The 24,990-nt window shown below is 44.6% G+C and overlaps 1 protein-coding gene across 1 annotated transcript in view; it reads left to right on the top strand.

Annotated features, from left to right (window-relative positions):
- Window positions 1-22,750, top strand: part of fasn (fatty acid synthase) — a 58,785-nt gene extending 36,035 nt beyond the window's left edge. Inside the window, exons 22-42 of the mRNA XM_080747970.1 lie at window positions 809-1,125; window positions 2,507-2,908; window positions 4,056-4,220; window positions 4,390-4,505; window positions 4,605-4,759; window positions 5,004-5,207; window positions 5,357-5,507; window positions 6,351-6,529; window positions 7,367-7,486; window positions 8,057-8,179; window positions 8,464-8,687; window positions 8,925-9,126; window positions 9,719-9,870; window positions 11,458-11,549; window positions 13,612-14,006; window positions 14,836-15,027; window positions 15,703-15,921; window positions 16,314-16,525; window positions 18,189-18,287; window positions 18,630-18,881; window positions 19,672-22,750. Of these exons, the coding sequence (XP_080604096.1) occupies window positions 809-1,125; window positions 2,507-2,908; window positions 4,056-4,220; window positions 4,390-4,505; window positions 4,605-4,759; window positions 5,004-5,207; window positions 5,357-5,507; window positions 6,351-6,529; window positions 7,367-7,486; window positions 8,057-8,179; window positions 8,464-8,687; window positions 8,925-9,126; window positions 9,719-9,870; window positions 11,458-11,549; window positions 13,612-14,006; window positions 14,836-15,027; window positions 15,703-15,921; window positions 16,314-16,525; window positions 18,189-18,287; window positions 18,630-18,881; window positions 19,672-19,809 (4,109 nt within the window). The 3' untranslated portion in view covers window positions 19,810-22,750. The remainder of the gene's footprint in view (window positions 1-808; window positions 1,126-2,506; window positions 2,909-4,055; window positions 4,221-4,389; window positions 4,506-4,604; window positions 4,760-5,003; window positions 5,208-5,356; window positions 5,508-6,350; window positions 6,530-7,366; window positions 7,487-8,056; window positions 8,180-8,463; window positions 8,688-8,924; window positions 9,127-9,718; window positions 9,871-11,457; window positions 11,550-13,611; window positions 14,007-14,835; window positions 15,028-15,702; window positions 15,922-16,313; window positions 16,526-18,188; window positions 18,288-18,629; window positions 18,882-19,671) is intronic.
- The last annotated feature ends 2,240 nt before the right edge of the window (window positions 22,751-24,990 follow it).

Below are 24,990 nucleotides of genomic sequence, written 5' to 3' on the forward strand. Positions count from 1 at the left end.
ATAGGCCAACTATATGTTAACTATCATCAGCCAGTTTAGTGTTATGTGTATGCTAACAATGGGGAATGAGAGGGTTGAGCAACGGGAAGACCATAACATAATTTCTTCCCGAAATGTCCTCACCATAATCAGTGATGTCATTACGTGCGCATCCCGCATCAAAAACTCATTCAAGTCGCCCAGGGACTCATTCATGTCATGGTCCTGGGGTCCCGGTGATGCGCCTCCATTGGAGTCCATGTTAAAATAATTTACCGGGTCGCGGTAAAAGAAAAACATTTTAAAATTCCACAGACACCACCATTGTTCATGGGTGAAAGCATCCTACTTTACCCTACGTTAACACAAATAAAATCCACGTAGGCGATAGAAACGTCAATGTTTTGATTCCACCGACGTCCGACGCCATTTTGCTCGCCCGAATTCATTAGGGGCACATGTTTTAGTAGTTTTAGTAGTTCTAAGTTCAAACATTAGCCAAATTGTAAAATAAATATAAGAAATAGGCAAACATTTTGAAAATAGCCGATCTACAAGCTCACAGCGCTCGAAAACATTGTATTGAGGACTCATAAAACTTTTCTGGGACCCATTTGAATGACCACCTGTGGATCCCGGGACCCCTTACATTGAAAACCTAGTAACATCACTGCATAATAAACACAATACACTTTAGCTGCCGACCAATACTTTTATTATTGCTTCCAGGAAACTGAACAGAAGTTCATAATGGGTTGGAACAGTCATTGTTGTTATTACTGTCAGTTTGAAAACCCTCTATAACAGCAGCTTTGTCTTGTTCCTGCAGGTTTGATCAGCAAGCTGCAGCGCAAGCTGGCCTCACACGGTGTCAAGCTGTCCATTCCTGGCCTGCAAGGGGTGTCCGATGCCCCTCTGCCCAGCCCGGAGCCCTCTGAGCCTGGCCTGGTGCGGCTGCTGGCCCTGCTGTGCGGTCTGGAGCTGAACGGTAACCTGCGCTCCGAGCTGGAGCAGACGGTGGAGAAGGAGAGGGGCTGCCTGCTCAAGGACCCCCTGTTGAGAGGCCTCCTGGATGGCTCAGCCTTCAGAAACTGTCTGGACATCGCCATGGAGAACTGCACACCTGGCAAGATCAAAGTCTTGGAGGTAAGAGTGTCTGTGTGGGTACATTTACGACAGTTAGGTTGGGCCACACAATGTAATTAATTGAAATGTGTTCTAATTGCGATGTTATTTGGCAAATGGTAAATGGTGCATTTATATAGCACCTTTTATCCAAAGCGCTTTACAATGTGCTTTACATTCACCCACACATTCATACACCGACGGCGGAGGAAACCATGCAAGGCACCAACCTGCTCATCGGGAGCAGTTAGGGCTTCTGTGTTTTGCTCAAGGACACTTTCACTCTAACTCAGGGGGAGCCTGGGATCAAATCGGGAACCTTCTGTTTCTCAAGCCGCACTACCTCCTGGAGCCACTGACGCCCCCCAATTACAGCATTATGACAAGGTTTTAATCACACAGACATCAAACCTGCCTACTGTATTATCTCTTTTTTGTAGGTAAAGCCTACAGCTTGCGACCAAATCCCTTCTGTGATGCTATCTGTGTTGACTCCCTCTCATGTTCTATTGGTTAATTAGTGAGTCACTCTAAATACATTTAGATAGATACTTGGTATTGTAGACAGTTGCTAAGGTATGTTAGAAAGATTTGATGTCTACTTGTTATCATACCGGTAGTTACTTTTTGCTTTTTCTTAGAACTTGAATTCCTCACCCACTTACCGACCTTGTACGTCTGAAGTCACTCTGGATGAGAGTGTATACTAAAAGCCTAGACCAGGTATTGGAAAGTGTGTCTGGTCTCAGGCTCTCAGCCCAATTATTTTCTAAGACAGATGGATCTTTCACTGTTCAAGGTCTCTTCTTTGAAAGGAAGAAAAAAGCAGCAAGAAAGAGAGAAACAGTGTATTGTTTAAGGGTGAGGTATTTGTTTTGAACATAAGAGAAAAATTCTGGACACAAGAGGAAAGTAGACAGTGAAAACAGAACTTAAAATTATGAAACTTTGTGTGCGTCATACCCAGTTTCTGAAGACTATCCTATTCATTAAACTGAGGCTTTCAAGGACACAGCACACATACACACACACACACACACACACACACACACACACACACACACACACACACACACACACACACACACACACACACACACACACACACACACACACACACACACACTACTGCCTGATTAGTGATTGTCTGTGCCTGACATTCACTCTCAACATGGATACAAAATATAATAATCATTTGTCAGGTGCGGGTAGATGACATTATAGATCAGATATTGTAAATTACAAAATAATTTCCCGGGCTTGATGTTATTGCGCCTGTTGCCTAGCTACCTCTAGCCTGGACTGTAATTAAAAACGGATTTTCAAAAGTGAATCTTGCTACTGTGATTTTTCTTTTGTAAATCGCGGAATTAAATTCTTGTTTCCATTTCACTTCACCCAGGCTCTCTCCAGCGACGGACAGCTCTTCTCCCATGCTGTCCCCTTCCTCAACATCCAGCCCATGATGCGCGTGGACTACACAGCCACGGCCGGCACCCCGGACCTGCTGGCCCCGCTCCAGGCCAGCCTGGAGGAGCTAGGCGTCACGGCGGCCCAGTGGGACCCCATGGTGGGCCCCGCTCCGGCAGGACTGGGCGGAGCGGACCTGGTGGTGTGTAACCACGCCTGGGGCACTCTGGGGCCCAACGCCGGCGAGCTGGTGGCCAACCTGGCCTCCGGAGCCAAGGACGGGGGATTTGTCCTCCTCCACACCCTGCTGAAGGGAGAGACGCTGGGAGAGACGGTGGCCTTCCTCTCCACGCCCTCACAGAGCAGCGGCAACCAGCCAGGACTGCTCACACAGGTTAGGAAGAATGGGATTTCTTGATTTCTCACAGGGGCTGGGGGCTTTCCACAAATCCCCACTCTCCAGACACAGGTGCAGTACATACACCACAGTGTAGTGGTTGTATAAAGTTATATATGATCATTGAGCATGAGTATTCATCGTTGCCCAAGGATGGATAAGAAGGGCATGTCACATATTTATCACAGAGGCCCATACAGTAGGTCAGGAGCCCATCTTCTGTTTATTTAGCGTGAGTCAGCATGATGTACAACTACACCCCCAGGACATAACACAAGTGTGTCTCAGGGACTGAGGGCCAAGCAGGGAGACATTGGGTACCATTTCTTTTATAGTCTTTTTATGACTCGGCCAGGGATTGAACCCCGACCTCCCAGTCCCTGGGTGGACACTTCTACCACAAGGCCATTGAGCTGCATTTCTCATTATTACGTCTTAGAAGAGTCGTGCTGGGATTTCCTAACAGTGTTGGTTGCAAGTTGGCTGATAACTGGCCTGGCTACTCACACACTAGACATTGTGTGAACCACTGGAGGTTGCTGTATACCACTCTGTTTTAATTCCTTTGAATTCGGACACGTTGTCTCCTCAGTCATAGATTTTGCCAAACCATCTGCCTCAACTGTGTTTCAGTACTTCAGCAGTGACAGCGCTTGCAGTGAAATTTCAGCCCATGGTGGCACCCTAGCCTAAGCTGATTGGTCAGCTTCTGTATAATAATTCGGATAATAATATAATAATGTATAATAATGCGTTCTGACTAATAAAGTATTCGATCAAGCAAGCAATCAATGAATCAATCAATCAATCAATCCCTATGGCAGCTAACCAGTTTTGCACAAGCTTTTTCAACCTCTCTGTCCTTTTATCAGTCCCCAGTTCCCAGTCAAACAAAGGATGGGTACGTGATGAACATGCTTTTAGTTTTTCACAAGCGAGCATCAGTAAAGCTGGATTTTTACACTGTTGTGGTCAGGGACTCACACAGAAAATAACAGCTCCACAAGCTCACAACGCAACACACGCACAGCACAGTCTATGAATGAATGCATCGCCTGGCCTCACTGGCAACACATGGAGGTATATGTATCATCATCCTCTCCCTCTCCTCTCCTCTCCTCTCCTCTCCTCTCCTCTCCTCCAGGCTGAGTGGGAGAAGACATTCTCAGAGGCCTCTCTCACCCTGGCTGCTGTCAGGAAGTCCTTCTATGGCTCTGCCCTCTTCCTCTGTCGCCGCCAGTTACCCAGCAAGCAGCCCATCTTCATGCCTGTGGACAGCACAGACTACCAGTGGGTGGAAACTCTCAAGGTGAGCTCCTCAGTGTCTGTAAAATGTTAAGTGTGTATATTTCTTATTGAACACGTGATTGCGTCCTAGTTTGTATATTCTATTGCTAGGTTCCATTCAATCATGGCCTTTCTGTATTGTATCCATAACACTATGTCATTGTGTGTGTATGTGTGTGTTCCTTGTCCAGGCAACACTGGCAGAATCCTCAGACTCCCCTGTTTGGCTGACTGCCTCTCAAGGCCACTGTGGAGTTGTGGGAATGGTCAACTGTCTACGGCAAGAACCTGGGGGCAACCGCATACGGTAGGATGCACAGAGTTGTGTAGTGTACAGGTATGTGTTTGTGTGACGCATTCACTACATTTACTAACATCTTTATCTTCAAATCCCCATTTTTACCAGCTGTGCGTTTGTGTCCAACCTCGACAAATCATCAGCCGCGCCAACCCTGAAATCTACCCATAATTCCATGCAGTCGGTGCTGGAGGGGGATCTGGTCATGAACGTGTTTCGAGACGGGCACTGGGGCGTTTTCAGACACCAGCTCATCACTCAGGGTATGAAACTCCTCGCGCGATTTCATGCACGTATCATAGATCAAAATGCATGTGGCACATTATCGCGCAGGGAATGTCTTTAAACACTTGAACCCTATATCCTTCATTGACTGCCCGGTGTCCTCCAGGGGTCTATACTTGGTCCCCTCCATTTCTTCGCATATTTTCACTGAATGTTTGCCTATGCCCGGAAAAGGGACACAAAGGGTTTAAGGTCACATATATTGTGTTTTTGTCCAACCAGATCTCAACGAGGAGTTGACAGAGCAGGCCTACGTCAACGTTCTGACCCGTGGTGACCTGTCGTCACTGCACTGGATCGCCTCGCCTCTCCGCCATTTTGTGGCCACCGACCCCAACGTGCAGCTGTGTCGCGTCTACTACAGCTCCCTCAACTTCAGAGACATCATGCTGGCTACCGGCAAACTGCCGCCAGACGCCATTCCAGGTGCAGGTCACATGAGAGCACACGTTTGTAGCTGAAATGACAAATAATTACAAAATGTGTGCTTCATCTCTCATTCCCTTTTATCTGTCACTCACACACTCACACACTCTCTCTCTTTTAACCTTGCTCCTCCATCTCTCACATTGTAGGAGACCTGGCTCTGCAGCAGTGCATGCTGGGTATGGAGTTCTCCGGACGTGACCCTAGCGGTCGACGTGTGATGGGGCTGCTGCCGGCTAAAGGCCTGGCCACCTGTGTAGACGCTGACAAGCGCTTCCTGTGGGATGTGCCCACCAGCTGGTCAGTAACAGCGTGTGTGTGTGTGTGTGTGTGTGTGTGTGTGTGTGTGTGTGTGTGTGTGTGTGTGTGTGGTGCGTGCGTGCGTGCGTGCGTGCGTGCGTGCGTGTACAATAGTTGTGCGTTTGTGTGCACCCACACACGCAGCAGAGAGTGCGCGCTTGACTGTATCGTTATGCACATGACCGCATGTTCACAGGCAGCTCTTATCAAGAGCAACTTCAAAATGTAACTAGGATAGCAGGTCATCTAAATAACATGCTATTCAAATAACATACTTACATTGGCCTCCATAGACAAGCAAACAGCTTACATCTTTCTAAATAGCATATGTGTAACCAATATACGTATATCTGCACATTGAAAGGCTCTCCTTATTTGGCCAAAAAAGACACTTTACACCAGATATCTGAAAATATAATGAGCACACTGCCATGTAACATCAATGGTTCTCAACCCCCCAAAATTATCATATTTGAACTGAGGACCCCCCCCCCCCCCCCCCCTGATAAGCACTTGGAATTGTAGGAGTTACTTTTAGTTTGAGTTGTTCCACAGATAAATATTGTGAAAATAGCGGATCTACAAGCACACAACGCCTCGCAAGCGAGGCGTTGTGAGCTTGTGGATCGTGGTCTATTTTCATTTTTTTTGCCCTCTTTCTTATATTATAGTATTACAGTGTGTTGATTACTGTCGATGCAGTCCTGATCTTAAAGGTCCTTAAATTGTCACTTCACTGTCATCTGGGGGACCACCCCAAAATCATGTGGGAGCCGACCCGACCCACAGGTTGGGAACCTCTGTCTTACATGGTTGCATCTGCCTGTCTGTGTGTTTCCCCAGGACTCTGGAGCAGGCTGCGTCGGTGCCGGTGGTCTACGCTACAGCCTACTACTCTCTGGTGGTGCGCGGCAGGCTCCGCCCCGGAGAGAGTGTCCTCATCCACTCAGGGTCAGGGGGCGTCGGCCAGGCAGCCATCGCTATCGCGCTCAGCAAGAAGTGCAAGGTCTTCACCACAGTAGGTTAGTAGTGCGCCACACCTGCTGTGCACTGTACACGCTGCTTCACTGTTTGTCCTGTTCTCCTGGATTAAAAACTGATTTCAGTCATTTGGATTCTATAGAAGCCAGCATGTCATCTATGGAAGCATGTTGCGCATCGAAAAGTAGCAGATCTACAAGATCACAGCAATAGCATACATGTTTAGAAGCATCTTCCCTAAACAGAAATGTCATAAAAACAAAATAAATCAATTCTTCAACATGGGTTTAGAATGATATACCTAAACATCATCATTAGACTTTCAGTCATAAGATTTTTTGCTTTATTCCATGTATTCTAAATAATAATGACTTCATGCCAGCCAAGCACTCACACAGAGGTAGTCAGACTGCATGTAATCATCAAGAAGAATCAATATGCAAGTTTTTTTGTCACAGATACAAGAAACGAAATGCAAATGTGGAGGTCCTCAAAAGCACTGTGCTGCCAACATTGACAATAATGATAATAAAAAATAGAATAGGATGAAAATGAAAAATAAAAGGAAGCCTTCTGCAGTATCCACATCAGTATAATATACTAAGGGCACAGAGAGGGGGGGAGACGTTTGTGTGTGTATTTATGTATAAATGTGCAATAAAGCATAGCCATTTATTTCGTTCTCAAAGTGGATTCCAGGGACTTTTTGGGTTCCTTCATGGGAGTCTAAATTGACCCATACAAGTCTGAAACTCTGACAGTATACAAATGGAACCAAATCCATTTGTACACTGTCAGAGTTAAGGGGAGACCTTGAAATGTAAAAGTTTGAGTGAGAAACACTGACTTATGGTCTTCACCATGTTGTTTGTCCCCAGGCTCTGCAGAGAAGAGAAGCTACCTACAGAGCAGGTTCCCTCAGCTCACAGCCCAGTCCTTTGCCAACTCCAGAGACGCCTCCTTTGAACAGCACGTCCTGCTGCACACAGAGGGCAAAGGTCAGCCTGCCTGAAAAAGAACATCTCGCTGATTCAACATGTTTTCAACACGCTAGGCCAGTGGTTCTCAACCAGTGGGTCCGGGGACCACTAGTGGTTCCAGGTGGTCCCATGCTAAATTACAGAGAGTTGGTATGGTAACCAAATGAACCATTATAGATCTTTAACTCTAGAGTGTGTAAAATCCATTTGGTTTCATTTTACTCTCTCAAGAGTTATTGTTAAACATCTGCATTACTTAATTTTCAAGAAGTCTACACAATTAGAGAATGTAGAAGAATTGTTATTTTGATCATCGTTTGATGTACCATGTCTCCCATGGTACCACATCAATACAGCATGGAATTGTGGACAATCTGATCCAATGACAACAAAATATTCTAAGTCTTGGGTCTGAGAGGTTAAATCTCATCAAATGATGGTCCGTGGCTCAAATGGCAAATAAATAATGGACCTTGGTATGAAAAGGTTTTTGAGAACCACTGCACTAGGCATCGAACACATTAAGCCATTTTGTTTTATCACATTGTGTTTATCTAACTTCTACGTTTGTGTGTGTTGTACCTGTAGGCGTGGACCTGGTACTGAACTCTCTGGCTGAAGAGAAGCTGCAGGCCAGTCTGCGCTGTCTGGCCAGACATGGACGCTTCCTGGAGATCGGAAAATATGACCTCTCCAACAACTCACCATTGGGTCAGTGTGAAACTTTCTGAAAGTATGGAATTAATTAATTAATTAATCCCCCCCCCCCCCATGTAAAGCATCTTTGGGTTCTTAGAAAAGCACTATATAAATCAGAAATATTAATTACATTTAGTTGCCATTAGTTGCTAATGCTGGTGATACAATACAGGTTAGGTAAAAAAACTGCTGATCAGTCCAGTGGTTTGCAAGATCAACCCTGGACAGACAGATGTACTGTACAGTTTAATAAACCCACAAGTAACATGAACCATAATGGCGTCTCTCTTGTCCAGGAATGGCTCTGTTCTTGAAGAACGTAGCGTTTCACGGCATCCTGCTGGATGCGCTGTTCGAGGAGGGCAACCGGGAGTGGGAGGAAGTCTCCCAACTGCTGAAGGAGGGCATTGTGGGCGGTGTAGTCCAGCCCTTAAAGACCACAGTGTTCGAGAGGGACCAGGTGGAGGATGCTTTCAGATACATGGCCCAGGGCAAACACATTGGCAAGGTCCTTCTTCAGGTCAGTTTAACCTCCTCCTCAGTTTGGGGCATTTACAGTAAGTCTGCTGTTGTACATGTCTTTGCAAAGCCATTGTCTTGTGTTCAACTAGTACACAGCGGCTAATGTGTTCTTGCTTCATATTCAGCTGGAGTTTACAGTATAATAAGAACAAAATGGCCACCGTGTGAATGGTCAATTTCCGGGAACTAAATACAATGTCATGCATGTCCCTGTCCCTTCCTTTGTGATCTTAAGGTGCGTTCAGAGGAGAAGGGTGCAGCCACCCAGGCCACAACACCTCTCTCCCTCCCGGCTATCTGCCGCACCTTCTGCCCCGCCTCCCACTCCTACATCATCACCGGTGGTCTGGGAGGCTTCGGTCTGGAGCTTGCACATTGGCTGACCGAGAGAGGAGCCCGCAAACTGGTGCTTACCTCCAGATCAGGAATCAGGAACGGTGAGCGAGATTTTAAACTTTAATATATGGGCTGCATCGTATCGCAGCCTTGATGTCACACGTACAGTATCAGGGGAGGCACATCTCCCTAGGACTAACTGTAGGATGATAGCAGTGGCATTGGACTACAATACGCAGGAATCAGGAATTAGCATAATGGGAGATAAAAGAGATAACAAAACAGGTAGAGGAACAGAAAAGAGAGAGCACAGAGTTTGTTTTCATTGCGCAAGCATCACGGGGGGTACAATATTTCATACTCGCAGCACAGGACTGACAGAGAACACAACGTGAAAGGCACAGCAGTTGCCATTATTAGATGTTAAAAACATAAAAGCTACATGTGTCATAACAGGTTTGATCCATACCCTGAAGCCCGCATTCATTTTTCACAAAGTTTCACTCCCAACTTTTGCCACATACGGGCTGTCTGAATCGATGTAGCCAAATAGTAAACATTACGCCCGATGCGTTCGCTTTAATCTGCGAATCCTTGTATGCATTGCAGAAATCAATAGAAATGTCTCTCAACTTTATTGATTTTGTGTTTCTTCTCGCTTCCTCCCCTGCGCGTCTTTGTTCTCGTTGCCAGGTTACCAGGCAAAGCGGGTGCGTGAGTGGCAGAGTCAGGGGGTGCAGGTGTTGGTGTCCACCAGAGATGTCAGCACCATGGAGGGGGCAGAGCGCCTCATCAAAGAGGCCTGTGGCCTGGGACCAGTGGGAGGTGTCTTCCACCTCGCCATGGTAACTGTCACTAGTTGTCACCCGGTTGCTTTGGATAAAAGTTCTCAGTCGCCATGACTGATTTCATGCCATTTGAACTCCATAGAAGTCAGGGGATTGTGTCACCAAAATAGGCTATCTACAAGCTGAGCGACCCGCTGTAAGCTTGTAGATGGCCTATTTTTGGTTATTAGTTATTTTAAGATTGAAGGTTATTTGAAGTGGTCAAACTAGAAATAGAATACATGTTCAATCTTCCAGAAACACTCCTGAATCTTCCAGAAGATATTTCCTGAAGGCAAAGGTTAAAGACTCAATCAGCTATTTCTGCAATCTACAATTAAGAATGTTTATGAAGCGCAAAGGGTGGTACATATACTGTATATAGATAGAGAGAGAGGCACATATGGGTGTTTCTTAAATTGCAGATTATGATTTGGCCTAACAACATTTTTGCATTTTCTTCCCCCTTTCGTACTTGCTTGAACCGCTCCTTTACACGGCTGTGTTGTTCTTACAAAAAAAAAAAAATATATATATATATATATATATATATATATATATATATATATATATCACAGATCGCGTTAGACCGGTAATTGCCGGTTTTGACTGTTTTTTTATGGCCAAGACCGGAAAATAAAATTCCTCCCGGACATTCTGACCGATTGAAAAACCAATGGTCATTTATCATTAACGCCGTCTGCTCCTCATGCGCAGGCTGCCTCTCTCTCTCTCTGCCTCTCTCTCTCTCTCTCCCTCTCGCTCGCCCGCCCTCCCTCTCTCTCTCTCTCTCTCTCTCGCTCGCTCGCCCGTCCGCTCTCCCTCTCTCTCGCTCACTCGCTCGCTCATTTCAGTGTCAGTTTGCGACACGCACTGCATGTAAAGCCATGGGAATTAAGGAATGCACGCACGGTCAGCAATCAACCCATATGAACAAACATTATACACTTGTTTGAAGTTCTTTATGAGGAGATGGAGTGGAGACAGTAGGAAGAGCCTTTTCAACTCTCCTAAAGTTGCATAACATGCGCACGGACACACTGTCTGTCTGTGTCACCACTCGACAGTGAGTATTGGATTCATTGCTGGTCAGATCAGATGAATCTATCAACCTTTCCTTATGAAGCAAATGCTATTTTTCAACATTCTTAAGTCAAGACATGGTATTGTAGGCCTACTGTTGGCATGAAAGATGATGACAGAAAGACCTTGTTGTGAAAGCAGTGTGCCACATGTAGACAGCCTGCGCGATTAGTCCAATAATTAATTCCCTTATGCGAGATTGAAGCGTTTTTTTTTCTTTCTTTCTTTTTAGCCTACTTTTTCATTCAATTCGTTTTCAGTCCCAACTATGCAGTGAGTAGGCCTAATAGACTACTTTAACTGTTGCTATTGGCTGTTTGTACACCTGCTTGTAACTTATGCATTAAAATGATTATGTCCGGTATTTTCTTCAGATGTCCGGTAAATTTTTATCATGCCGGTCACGGTGACCGGCTGTTAAAAATCCTAGCGCGACCTCTGATATATATATATATTTCTGTGATTTGTGAGCACTCCCCTCCCGCCACCTCTAACGTATTTTTCCTCTTGATGTGAAAACAGGTGCTGAAAGATGGCATGTTGGAGAACCTGACTCCTCAGCTCTTCCTCGATGTCAACAGACCCAAATATGACGGCACCTTACACCTGGACCAGTAAGAACCTCTGCATCTACACACCCTGCTTTACAGTTCTGGACTGGACTTCTAGTGTGTCCAGTCGCTGATGATTTAAAAGCCCGGAACGCATCTGTGTCACTTTACATTTTAACCACTTATTAACTTATTTAACCATTATTGTATATTTTGGCTATTCAAAAACAGCAGATATACAAGCTCATAACGCAGCACAGAGTGCCGCTCTATGAGCTTGTAGATCTGCTGTTTAAAAAAAAATCATGAAAATGTGAGCAGATCTTTGAATATCATATCACCATATATATATATATATATATATATATATATATATATATATATATATATATATATATATATATATATATATATATACCCATCATGTAAAAGGGACAAGGACTGTCAGATCCAGGGAGCTCTATATGGGCATGAAAGAGACAGGTAGACATGTGCCCAAAAGGGTGCATGCCCATATAAGGGCATACTGTATACTAATGACACCATATGGGCATCAAAGGGACACAGACTGACGGGTACACTGGGTCCTCTGACACAGCCCGACACTATGAACTCGGGCATATCGGTTAAGTGTGAGCTCACAGCTCAAGCTCACGACCTGTCACCTTGTGAGCTTGTAAAGCGGCTATTTTGGCTATACTTCACACGAGTAAGTATGTAGGGCTTAAGTGGTTAAAATGATAAGGAAGCATTCAAGAAGTAGTTGTTTGTCTAAGCTGTTTTCCCAATCCTTCCAGTCTGCACAAACAGCCTGTCTCAGTGTTATCACAACACAAATATCTAATTAAATCCAATCCCCCTGTGTGTTCAGTCTTAAATCAGATTGGGAAGAATTTACGTGCATGCCTGCATGCAATCCAAATGATATTTACCTATCGTTTCCTGTGCCCAGGCACGTGCACACATAGACATCAAAGGGGGCTTGAGCCCCTGCCATTTTACCCTGTCTGTAAAAGGTGCCCTCTCCAGACCATGGATGCAGTTTTTACTGTGGTGAAAGAAATGCAAAAGCCCCTCTTTCCATGCCGTACCTGAAGGCAGCATTCAAGAGAATTGCCTTGTCCAAACTCTCCTGAACTTGAATCCAGCATTGAAATAATTGCCCTCTCTGTTTAGAAATCCATGCTGTTACGCCACATCTCCAGTATTCACTCAATTCTCTCATTTGCAAATCCCGCCCCATTCTGCCCTGTTACTATGGTGGTACAGATGACCCGGCAGTGAATGGGGGGAGAGGGTATTGTCATTGCCTCATTATTGCAATTTAAAGTACCAAAGGAAAAACATCTAGATGATATTAATAAAAAGGGAAGACAAAGGTACAGTAGTTACATTGCAAAACAGGAGGTTTCCCCCGAAAATATATGTTTTAATTGTTTAATCCCAGTGGGACAGAATCACCATTGCAGATTCTTTTATAGTGGAAGTGGATGGGGAAGAAATATTGTTCATAGCCTCATTACAGCTATATAAAGTACAAAAAAAAAACACATCTACGTGATATTAATAAAAGGGGAAGAAAAAAGTACAGTAGTTACATAGCAAAACAGTAGTTTTCCCCCGAAAATATATGTTTTAATTAGTTTAATCCTCTGGATCAGAGAGAGGAGAGAGATAGAAAGAGAAAGCGCAGTGCATCTTGGGTAGGAAAATGACAACCAGATTATAGTTCTACTCACATAATAGGCTGGCTTTCGTAATTCTGCCCATTTAAAATATATGTACCCAATCGTAACTCTTAGTTACATTGATAAGGTCCATGTGAACTAGTCTGTTGAAGCTTATTCATTATAATGAGCAAAATCGCTATCACCTCGCGCGGCCGTACTGCACGCAAGCAAAAAGTGAATGATTTTTTCTGGTTGGCCAGTCAGGGAGTCTCAGGGACCAATCAGAAGGCTGACAAACGGTGAATTACACTGCTTAGTTCAGTGTGGTATCAAGTAGCGAAAATAGCCGACCTCCAAGCTCACAAGCTGCTATTTCCGATATTTTCACCAAAAGGCCCTTTTAGACATTTCAGCCCCTGCCTCTCTAACATCCCTGCCTCTGCCTCTCCCTCCAGAGTGTCCAGGAAGCTGTGCCCGGACCTCAGCTACTTCGTGGCCTTCTCGTCCGTCAGCTGCGGCCGCGGCAACGCCGGCCAGAGCAACTACGGCTACGCCAACTCGGCTATGGAACGCGTGTGCGAGAAGCGGCGCCACGACGGCCTGCCCGGCCTGGCGGTCCAGTGGGGCGCCATCGGCGACGTGGGCGTGGTCCTGGAGACCATGGGCGGCAACGACGCGGTGATTGGCGGCACGCTGCCCCAGCGCATCGCCTCCTGCCTGGACGTGCTGGACCGCTTCCTGTGCCAGCGGCGCCCCGTCATGTCCAGCTTCGTGCTGGCGGAGAGGACCGTCGTGAAGAGCGAGGGCGGCGGACAGAGGGACCTGGTGGAGGCCGTGGCTCACATTCTGGGTAAAGATGACCTCCTCCTTTTGTTATCTGCCTTGACAAAGACGTCACTTGGCTACTTATTTACTGACTGAGTTAAAGGGATTTTTCACTTTCAAAAAAACTTTTGGTAATTTCATTGTCTAATCAGGCTTTTGTAAGCCCCCGGCACTCGGTTCTGTATTTAGATATTTTACATTCATTTTATCAGACACGCCCCCTTCCTAAAACCCATTGTAACTTCAAACTCCATTTTAACCAGGATAGATTCAATGAAAACACACATTCTTTTTTTCTGGTGACTCATACTGCCCTCCTAATAAATACGTGAGCTGGCTGAATACTGAATCAATAAGCAATATTACACGAGAGGGTGTGTGTTGGCAGTGCAGAAGTGATATCTGACGATATTACACTCTTATCGACGATCGAGTGTAATATTGCGATTATACAACTGTTGCCCAACTTCAATTCATTGTAATTAAGATATTGATAGAAATGTGTAATTTTTTAATGCCACTTTAGTTACTATGTCCCTGAACTCCACATGAAAACTGCTAGCCCAGCCGACAGCATAGTGCTGGGACAGGCAGCCCCGGCACCTTTTTTTGCGTTCAGCGCAGCTGATTTCTTTAATTGATGAGAGCGTTACATAATGCTGAATATAATCACGGTCACATGATTGTTTCAACCAATCAGTTTGCTTCATTGGAACTACCAGTTGTATAATAGACGATAAAATGACCAAACGTTTTTTTGAAAGTTAAAAATCCCTTCAATATTAGATCATCCGCGTTCAATAAAGATGTACTGTACTGTTCATCCCTGCAATCCCGTTTCATCCGTCCTAAAGGCGTACGCGACGTGAGCAGCCTGAATGCCGATGCGTCATTGGCTGACCTGGGACTGGACTCCCTGATGGGCGTGGAGGTGCGGCAGACGCTGGAGCGTGACTACGATATCGTCATGGCGATGAGAGAGATCCGACAGCTCACCATCAACAAGCTCAGAGAGCTTTCCACCAGCAAGCCGGCAGGATCAGAAGGTATCCACCATGACTTGCCAACCTGTAGTCCTACTGTATACTTTGTTTCCAGAGGCAGTGAGATAATCGTTGACAATAAGTGAATTTTCAGTGCAATGTTCAACAGCAAGAGCGGATAAAATATTTGCATTACATTAATGTATGATTATCCCGATCCCATCATTTGGAAGGGCGGTCACACTAAAATATTCCATCTCAAAATGACTCTCTGAGATGTCGCTGTGCTTGCTTTTTCACACTCAACCTAGTCCGCCTAATTGCCATGTACGATTTGAAACATTTATCTGGAAACAGGAAGTAAATTTGTCTTGGCCCTGAGGAGGAATTTAAAAGGGCCCTGTTGCAGAATAGAACGCAGGGGGCCAATAAATCTGGGCCAGAATTGTATCTCGTCTCTGTCGGGTGGAAACCTCATATGTCCAAAACTGTTGCTCTTCAAATTCAAAAGTAGCAGATCTGCAAGCTCAAAACATGGCAGAATGTGCCCCTTTCTTATACTGTGGGACGCTGGTGTTCGTTCACGTTAATTAAGGAAAAAACAAAAAGTTAGAATATGGAGATAGGAGGTTTCTGGCTGACAGCAACGATCTAATGACGTTGAACATAGATTTGACAGAATCTGCGTTCGCGTACTGTTGAGTGAGCTCACCCACTGTTCCATCCGTCTCTCCTCAGAGTCTCCGGTGAAGAAGAGCTCGGTTCACGCCCTGCTGGAGTCTGACCTGGACCTGCTCCTGGTCAACCCCGACGGCCCCACGGTGACACGGCTCAACCAGGTGCAGAGCCAGGAGAGGCCGCTGTTCCTGGTCCACCCCATAGAGGGCTCCATCACCGCCTTCAAGACCCTCACCTCCAAGCTCAGCGTGCCCTGCTACGGCCTGCAGTGCACTAAAGGTAGGCTGCGTCCACTCTCTCTCTCTCAAACACACACATACACTCACACCACACACGTAATAGATATGTTTGCCATTTTGCGTGACTACACTGTACACAAACTGAAGTTCTGACTAAATGTTGTTTCATAATTCATACTGGGGTAAATTGCAGTGGTGGACAAAGTATATACATGGATACTCCTGGTCAAATATTACTCTACTGAAAGCTGCTCTGTCAAATTTGTGAAAATAGCAGAGCTACAAGTGAAATGTAGTGGAGTGCAATATTTGTCTTTGAAAGTATCCAAAAATACAAACACTCAAGTCCACCAATTGTAAATTGTGACTTAAAAAAGGCAACTGCTTTCAAAACCTAAAAAACTAAAATTCCATGTGCTGCTCTCTACATAGCCGCTCCTCTGGACAGCATCCAGTCCCTAGCAGCCTACTACGTGGACTGCATTAAGCAGGTGCAGCCTGAGGGACCCTACCGGATCGCCGGTTACTCCTTTGGGGCCTGCGTGGCATTTGAGATGTCCTCTCAGCTGCAGTCCCAGAAGCGGCCTGTGGAATACCTCTTCCTGTTTGACGGCTCGCACTCCTATGTGGCCGCGTACACACAGGTGAGAGGGAAGCACTCCACGCCGGTTGCAAAAATTGACCTTTTGCAGATGCCAATTCGCTGAGGTGCCAATTACCAACTTTCAGCAGTCAATGTTTTGGATATACGTATTTCAACCCCCATCGTGAACCGGGTAAACAATGCAAGCTCTGCTTCTGTCTTCAACTCCACTCGCCACCTCCTCGTTTCTAGTTCTGTAAAACCGTGTGTATTTCTAGTGTTACATAATTTATTTGTCTAGTTTTACAGTGAACTCCATCAAACTCCTCTTTATATTGGCCTAATTAAATCACAGCCTTACTGCTGAGTTGCTGCCTAGTGGTCTCTCTGGAGCACAGTGTTGCTGTTAGGCAGAAATCTCTTGTCTCTCCATATTCTAACTTTTTTCGCGTTTTGTGTTTTTTTGCGTACGTGATCATACTACAGTATCACACAAAAGTATCAAAAGTAGCAGATCTAAACGCGGCACAAAGCTTGTACTGGAGAGCTGCTACTTTTGCTATTTTTTTAATTTGAGTCCTGACAAGTAACAGTTTTAGATCCATGCACGCTACAATTAATTATTCAGGAAGTCTCATTAGGTTGATGGAGCTGCTTTTCATTGATATGTTGAATGCTAATGATTATGGAAGCATTGGTACACACCGCAGTGGTTTATTTATCGCCCACAATCATGGGAAACAATTATTCTTTAGAAATGAATTAGTTATCATTGTTTGGCTTGGCCAGACAGCCTGGGCTAACGTGAACTTTAGTCTACTCTACACGGTTAAGACCTCACACTGAACGGGTCGTTGATGCCAGCGTTACTCATATGCGTCACGTGGGCCCACCTCTTCTCATGTATTTAATTTAAAAACGGACTTGAGTTTCTTGAACGGTCAAACAAAAGTGAAAACAAACATACTGTACAGTACTGGAAGTTTAACTGCTCCAACTCATTTCGCATGGTCTGTGCAACGTGTCGATGCGTCAAAAATAGAAATGAGCCGTGAAGGACGCGTCAATAGGTTTTGAATTGCCTATTTGACGCCTCCAGTGTGGCTCCAGCCGTTGTAAACATGGCTGACCCTTTCAGTGTGTCACAGCCTTTAACCTACGCTGTCAGCAGTGGGTTCGGGTTAATACACCGTACCTCAAACACAAATATCGCTGCTGTCAGGCGGAAACCTTGTATGTCCAAAACCGTCAATAAACCATAATAAAGTAGGGCAATAATTTACTGAAAAACATAAAAAGTTGAGATTTGAAGATATGAGGTTTCTGCAACATAGATGATAGTGATCGAAAAGCCTGAAAAAGGCTCTGGAAAGACATTACAGCAGCGTAGTCTCACAGCTTTGGCTGTAGGCTGTAATGTAGGCTGTAGGCTTGTAAAGCAGACAAGTATAACATTCAACTTTATTCCAACACTACTGACAGCGTGCACAGGCGCTCGCGCACACACACACACACATGCGTAAGCAAACTGCATGGCGACGTGACCAGCAGCTGTATGAACCAATGAATACACAGCACATCAACAGCAAACATGATTTTATTCTTGAGCAGCAGGCAAAACAAACACCTGCTAGCGTTTGCCAGAACTGCCAGACGGCCAGCCTGAGCATGCATAGTTGTTTTGTTTTTAACTATTGAGTTAATTAAAATATTTTGTGTGTCAGAGCTACAGGGCCAAGCTGACTCCAGGCAAAGAATCCGAGGCTGAGACCGAGGCTCTGTGTGCCTTTATCCAGCAGTTCACTGGAATGGAGTACAGCAAGGTAAGCACCTCATCCTCCTCCTCTAACGTGCCTCATTCTTCTGGAACATCCTTGAATTATTGGGTTTTTAGGGGTTAATTGGTTCATAAAATAATCAATGAAGCCATTTATCCAATTACATTTTAGTAATCAAATAGTCAGTTCAGTGATGCGTCATGTTAAAAGATCCTACCAACTCTGTGATGAGCATTTATCCATAATTGTGTACCTCATTTCACAATTTTCTGGTTTAGTCATACAGAGTACATAATACAGACTAATTAATTATTAAAATAATAATCATTAGTTGCAGCCCTAAAAGCTTGATCCTCACCATGTGTCTCTCTCGTCTCATTCGGTCAGCTGGTGGAGACCCTGCTGCCTCTGTCTGACCTGGATGCTCGCGTCAAGGTGGCCGTGGACCTCATCACCTCCACCCACAAGAACGTCAGCCGGGAGTCGCTGCGCTTCGCCGCCTCCACCTTCTACCCCAAGCTGAAGGCGGCCGATGGCTACGTGCCCACCGCCAAGTACCCTGGCAACGTCACGCTGCTGCGAGCCAAGACCAGCAGCGACTACGGAGACAACCTAGGAGCCGACTACAAATTGAGCGAAGTACGTACTGTATACAGTACACACACGCACAGGCATATACTGTATTTGTACACATACTGATTTGCACGCACATGCAGACACACATGCAGACACAGGAGCATGTACACATTAGGGACTTTCATACACTGCCTACTGGCAGTGTATGAAAGAAATCTGATGCTGATCGGTGTCGTGATTTTAATATTTTAATATAAAATACAAAAGGATTAAGATCATGATTGTCCGAAGTATGGAAGACTGACAATCAACCTTTCCTGACTTCTATCTGGCTGGTACTGCCCTTAGTGTGTGCAGTGAGATCACTTATTTGGGCCTTATTATCTGCAATGACCGTTTAAGATGACAAGGACATCTATAGACAGCGGCGGAAGCTGTATGCCCACGAAAACTGCTGTGTCGCAAATTTAGCATGTGCTCAGTACCTGTGAAGATATCTCTTTTTAGATCCTTTTGTACACCACTGTAAACTGCCCACCTTTGGTGTCGCTACAGACAAGGCAGCATCAGACGACCCCCAGTGGCATCTGAGCCAATAAATGATGCCCAAGCAAACATGCTGTGTCGCAAATTTAGCATGTGCTCAGTACCTGTGAAGATATCTCTTTTTAGATCCTTTTGTACACCACTGTAAACAGCCCACCTTTGGTGTCACTACAGACAAGGCAGCATCAGACGACTCACAGTCAGTGGCATCTGAGCCAGTAAATGATGCTGTCATAACAGATCCTTGAATGAACACACAACAAGTTACCTAATGTCCGACCTGACGAGCCTGTCTTTATTTCCCCAGGTGTGCGATGGCAAGGTGTCCGTCCACATCATCGAGGGAGACCATCGCACCTTCCTGGAGGGAAAGGGGGTGGAGTCAATCAGCAGCATCATCCACAGTTCATTGGCTGAGCCACGTGTCACTGCAAGGGAAGGCTAGTCGCTGCCCGCCTTCTAGCCAGGCTCCCTCGAAATGGACTCAGCAGTTCAGAACGTTCGGATAGAGATTTGTTGCGTAGAATAGCCATAGAATTTGGGTGAGTGTTTTACATTGAGAATCCTATGTGTTTTGCACAATGTGTTTCTATCTGTATAGATTCTGTGCTGTTGCACAGCCCTGATTGGACCTTACTCCCCAAATGCACCTTATTCCTCGTCGTTGCACCCGTTGTTGCACCTGTTGCACCCAATCCCAAATAGACCCCCAGCCTATCAAAGCTTTCCGCTTTGCCCCAGCGTATGTTCACATGGGAACAAATCATGTGCAGTATGCTTTAATAAGGTGTTTCACTTTATGTTACCAACCTTTTATTTTATTTTAATTTTATTCTTATCTTATATTGAATTTTAGTGTGATTCTTTTGTTTTATGTTTATGTCTCTCACCTGTACCCATACTGACTCAAAACAACTGGGAAAAAAAGAACCACATTTCCTTAGCCTAGCATGAGATGCTAGCGTGGATATGATGTCAGCAGCAGGTTAGTGCCTAGGCAAAATCCCTGTAGCGGTTAACGTTTACTTCCAGCCCTGGCTGTCTGCTAAAGGGTGCACAGCCACCGTAGATAGAACAGGATGCACCTTAACATGCACGTGAAGGGGATTCGGGTCTTCTGCAAGTGTGACTGTGTACGACGTGCGCGTTTCATGCCCCTAGCCCATGCCAAACCCTATATTAAAGCCCTAATGATGCAGACATCTGGTCACGCCTGTATATACTGTAGCCACTGTTCTCTCTTTAACGGAGTTGTTGCTCTTGAGCTGTTAGCGGAAGGTTCATCTATACTAGGACCACACTAAAATGCGAGTAATTGACTTTTTGGTTTGTCTTCCTTTTTATGTTTTATTTTGACATCCAGTAATGTGTTTACCATTTTGGTCATGAGATGATCCAATTTATCATTATTATTGTTTTGTTCTTGAAGGTTTTCTTTGTATTTGCATTCTTTGTTGCCTTGCAGCAATGAGATGAGTAAGGAGTATATCATTGTTGTTGGGTGGAAACTGTTTTGGATTTATCATTTTAAAAACTATTTAGAATAGCGAAAATAGACGATCTACAAGCACACAACGCCTCACACCAGAAGGCTTCGTGTGCTTTTAGATCTGCTATTTTCACTAGTCTTGTGCGACAGTCTTGTATGATGAAGCAGGGCTTTACTTTACAAAAATAATGTACAAATTTGAAACTTGGAGATACAAGGTTTCTGCCCGACAGTGACGATATGACTCAAGAATATTGTTTTAGATATTATTTACTTCTCAAACCTTAACGTACCAAGAATAAGACTTAAAAGGTCTCTAATCATCCTACGAATCGAAGATCTGTTAAGCACCTTTGTTAAAAGTAAGAATTGGTCACACTTCATTTGCTGTCATTTAAAAGAAATGTTCTGTTTGTGTGGCACATAACCACAGGGGATTTACTAATGCAACAAATCTAACAATTGTTTTTATCATCGATATCAAAAAGTGTTACACATTCCTGAATTTACACTTAGAGCATGGCAGATCATATCCTGTATCGTTTATGAGACTAACGTGATAAAATGTTTTGAATACTACTGCCATCAATGCAGCACAGTTCGAAACACTCTAGCCTGAGTTTTGTTGTTTTGGGTGTAATGAATATAGAGCAAGGGTACAGTATTTGGATAGTGCCACATTAATATTGTCCCTGCTACAGTAGGTCTGGTAGGTACTGTAGTAAATATCTCACAGAACATTATACTGTAGCTTACCCCATCAGCGCTTTAGGTTGTGAATAGGTGGGTTTCTATTATATGTGTGGAGTCACTGAACAGTAGACCTTCCTGCTGTCCAGTAGGGAGGTGTAAACGGCCCGTTCAGACCGAAAAGTGTCACGCAAAAGATGTAATGTCTATGGAGACCAGCATTTCACACTTTTCCTTGTGTCATGAAGCTAGAAAAAAACTCTGAGCTTTGAAGCTAGTGTGAAGCTGGCTTGTTAATTAAAGTCACTTGGCAGCTTATTTATAAACAATCTTATTACATTTAGTGGACAAATAAGTAATGTTGCCAACCAATATTGATCCCTTTCCCTACTATTTTTCATTTACAATTTTTCATTTAGAAAAATTAAAGGGATGAAGGTTCTTCATTTTCAATTTTAGATTGCAAGCTTTCGGTCATAGACCTACTTCAGATGCCTTGCTCCATTTTGGCTCCAGTACCTCACCTAAAGTTTACTGGCAGATGAGCGATGTATTTTTTTGTTGTTGTTTTTTTCCACTCTTTTGAACATTTTTCATTGTTTCATTTTACAATGTTTTCATTTTATGTTTCATTTTACCAATGTTTCATTTGACCAATTTTTCATCTTAAATTTCAAAATGCTCTCCTGTCCATACAGTCCGTTTGTTCCCCACACCAAGCTGACACATGAGTGACAGCAGCAGCCGCTGACACGCCCCAATTATCGTTTTTAGCTTAGCTTCATGCTTTTGCGTGACTTTCTTTTCGGGTCTGAACGCAGCACAAGGCTTTATTCTTGGTCCTGGGTCACATTTTACGACCCCCTTTGCTCAAGGTGCGTCGTTCTGATTCACTGTGACCTGAGATCTGTGGCGTAAGGCGGAATCATACCAGAGCTGTTTTTGAACTCCAATGACCTTTTCCTGAGCCCTGGTGGTCCTCCACAGTCATTGGTAGAATCCCAGACAGTTATGCTGACTGAGCCGACCTCTGAGACCTCCAATCAGGTCTATGAAGGGTCAGGTGCTCCACTTAAGTGTGGTGATTGGTTGCAGTGAAAAGGAGGAGGAAGTGACAGTGTGTGTGCGCTCCTCTCTCAAGTTGTCATTTTTTCCAGTATTTATTGTTACTAGTCAACAAAAATAAAATAAAGGCATATCACTAACATTTGATGACTGTTGTCAGTTTGTATGGGAGAGGGGCTTCGCGCAAGGTTGACGACAAGGAAGCCTATATCTTTGGAGTGAATTGTCGCGAGTGGACAGGGATTATTTTCAGATTCTCAGAGACCTGGGCATCTTTTGAATACTCCTGTGCACAGATCGGAGTGACGCAGAATATTCAATGATTTTTCAAGGGTAGGTGAAGACATACCCTTGACATAGAAAAGTCAAAACTTCTAAAAGACATTGGCTGGAAGTGACCGAGGGATAGTCATGATTTAATGATTAGACTTAGCACAAAGATTGAGTATTTTAAAATGTTCAAGATTAAATTACAAAAGAACGACTCAAAAACGTTGAGTTGTTAGAGGGACATTGTCTCATAGTGAGTGAGTGAGTGATCTAGTGGTCTAATGATCAAACAGACTCTGACCTCAGATGTTCCATGTTCAAATCCCAGTCAGCTTGTAGTTCCATGCTAGAGTGATTCACCTTTATTAACTGAAGGCTAGCATACAAAATAACATTTCAATAGTAGACTAAGAGAATGCTGACAGTTATGGTGTGATTAGTCTCGCGTAGCCAGACAACTATTCCACAATCTCTGAATGTATGCCGGGAGCATTTGCCCAAATCGCGGAGGCAACAGTCTGGCCCCGCGAGACTATGGTGTGATGGTCTAGACTAGAGGTGTAAAGATCAGATTCTGAGCACAGGCATTCAGCATTCAAATCTGAAACAGATCTGATTCAGGCTGGATTTGACTGCCAGTGTAAATAGGGACTTAGAGACATCTGCTCAGAGTGACTGAGTGATGGTCCGACTAGTGATTGGACTCTGAGTTCAAAGGTACCATGTTCAAATCCCAGTCCTCCTACAGATCATGCTGCATTTCTTGGACCTTAAAATACAAAATTAAGTAATCAAAAGCACCAGATTGATGTGAGAGATGGTGTAGTGGTTTAATGGTCAGACTAGCTCAGCTCAGAATTTCCATGATCAAATCCCATTCCACCTACAGTTCAATGTTGGAGTACTTTGACCTTTTCAAGACTAAAATACAAGAGAACAAATCAAAAGCACCAGGAGAAACCTGTTGAGGGCCTAAAGGTGCCTTGGCTCAATGGTACAAGTATACAACAACATGAATATTCTATAATCTATAGACTAATTGTGGTGGTGATGATGATGATGATGATGATTTTATAGGTAGGCTTGAAAGATATAAATTCCTCCTATTTTCTATGTAAATAAACGTTTATTCAAACATTTTGTCTACAGATTGCTTGTCTAGATGTTTGAATGTTTTGGAACCACAATAGAAACAGGACTCTACCCTTTGTCTTATTATCCAGCTAAAATATTGAAAACCTCAGTGACTCACTGGTCCAAATGTTATTGTAAAGTAGCAAACTGAGCGAGGCAGATCGCCTCCGGCGGGAGGCGAACCCGAGTCCCCCATTCAGCAGATAAGGAAGCAACCTACAACGCCAAGTTTAGCCCACTTATTTCGTATGGTGAGTTGCGGCCTCATCTCTTGCAATTCAATTCAATTTCAAAGGCGCTTTATTGGAATGAGAAAACATACGTTTACATTACCAAAGCAGGTATCACAGATAACATTAAAACGGTTGAAAATGGGGAACATGAAGTTGGAGGGGGTAGAGCATTGTGTAAACCAGTGGTGCTTTGGGGTTATATTTTCAGGTCGGAGGCGGATCAACTAGCAGATAGCTCAATACGTTGAAATGCTGTGCACGAGACCCAGGGGTTGGTAGTTCAAACACCACCGTATGCTTTAATGGGGAATCTTTTCTTTGCAGAATATACTAGAAGTAGTGCTCTTCCGAGCACAGGTCTCCACCAGGCCACACAAATCGGCCTGTTATAGCGCCGATTTAAAAAATGTGGGGCAGAGGTTCTGAATTAGCATCCAGGGAGTGTGTGTGCTTAGTTTGGCAGCGATCGGGCCAACGGCGCCGGAGATTAGCTGGTAACAACCAGGCCACACAAATCGGCCTGTTATAGCGCCACCATGAGGCTGATTTGAAAAATGTGGGGCAGAGGTTCTAGATTGGCATCCAGGGAGTGTGTGTGCTCAGTTTGGCAGCGATCGGGCCAACGGTGACTGAGATTAGCTGTTCACAAACTGCGAGGACGCACGGACGCACGGACGCACGCACGGACGGACGGACGGAGGGGAAAACATACTCTCCCTCAGCCTTCGGCTGGTGGAGACAATAA

Source organism: Nannobrachium achirus (genome assembly GCF_963921795.1).
Source record: "Nannobrachium achirus genome assembly, chromosome: 18".
Taxonomy (NCBI): Eukaryota; Metazoa; Chordata; class Actinopteri; order Myctophiformes; family Myctophidae; genus Nannobrachium; species Nannobrachium achirus.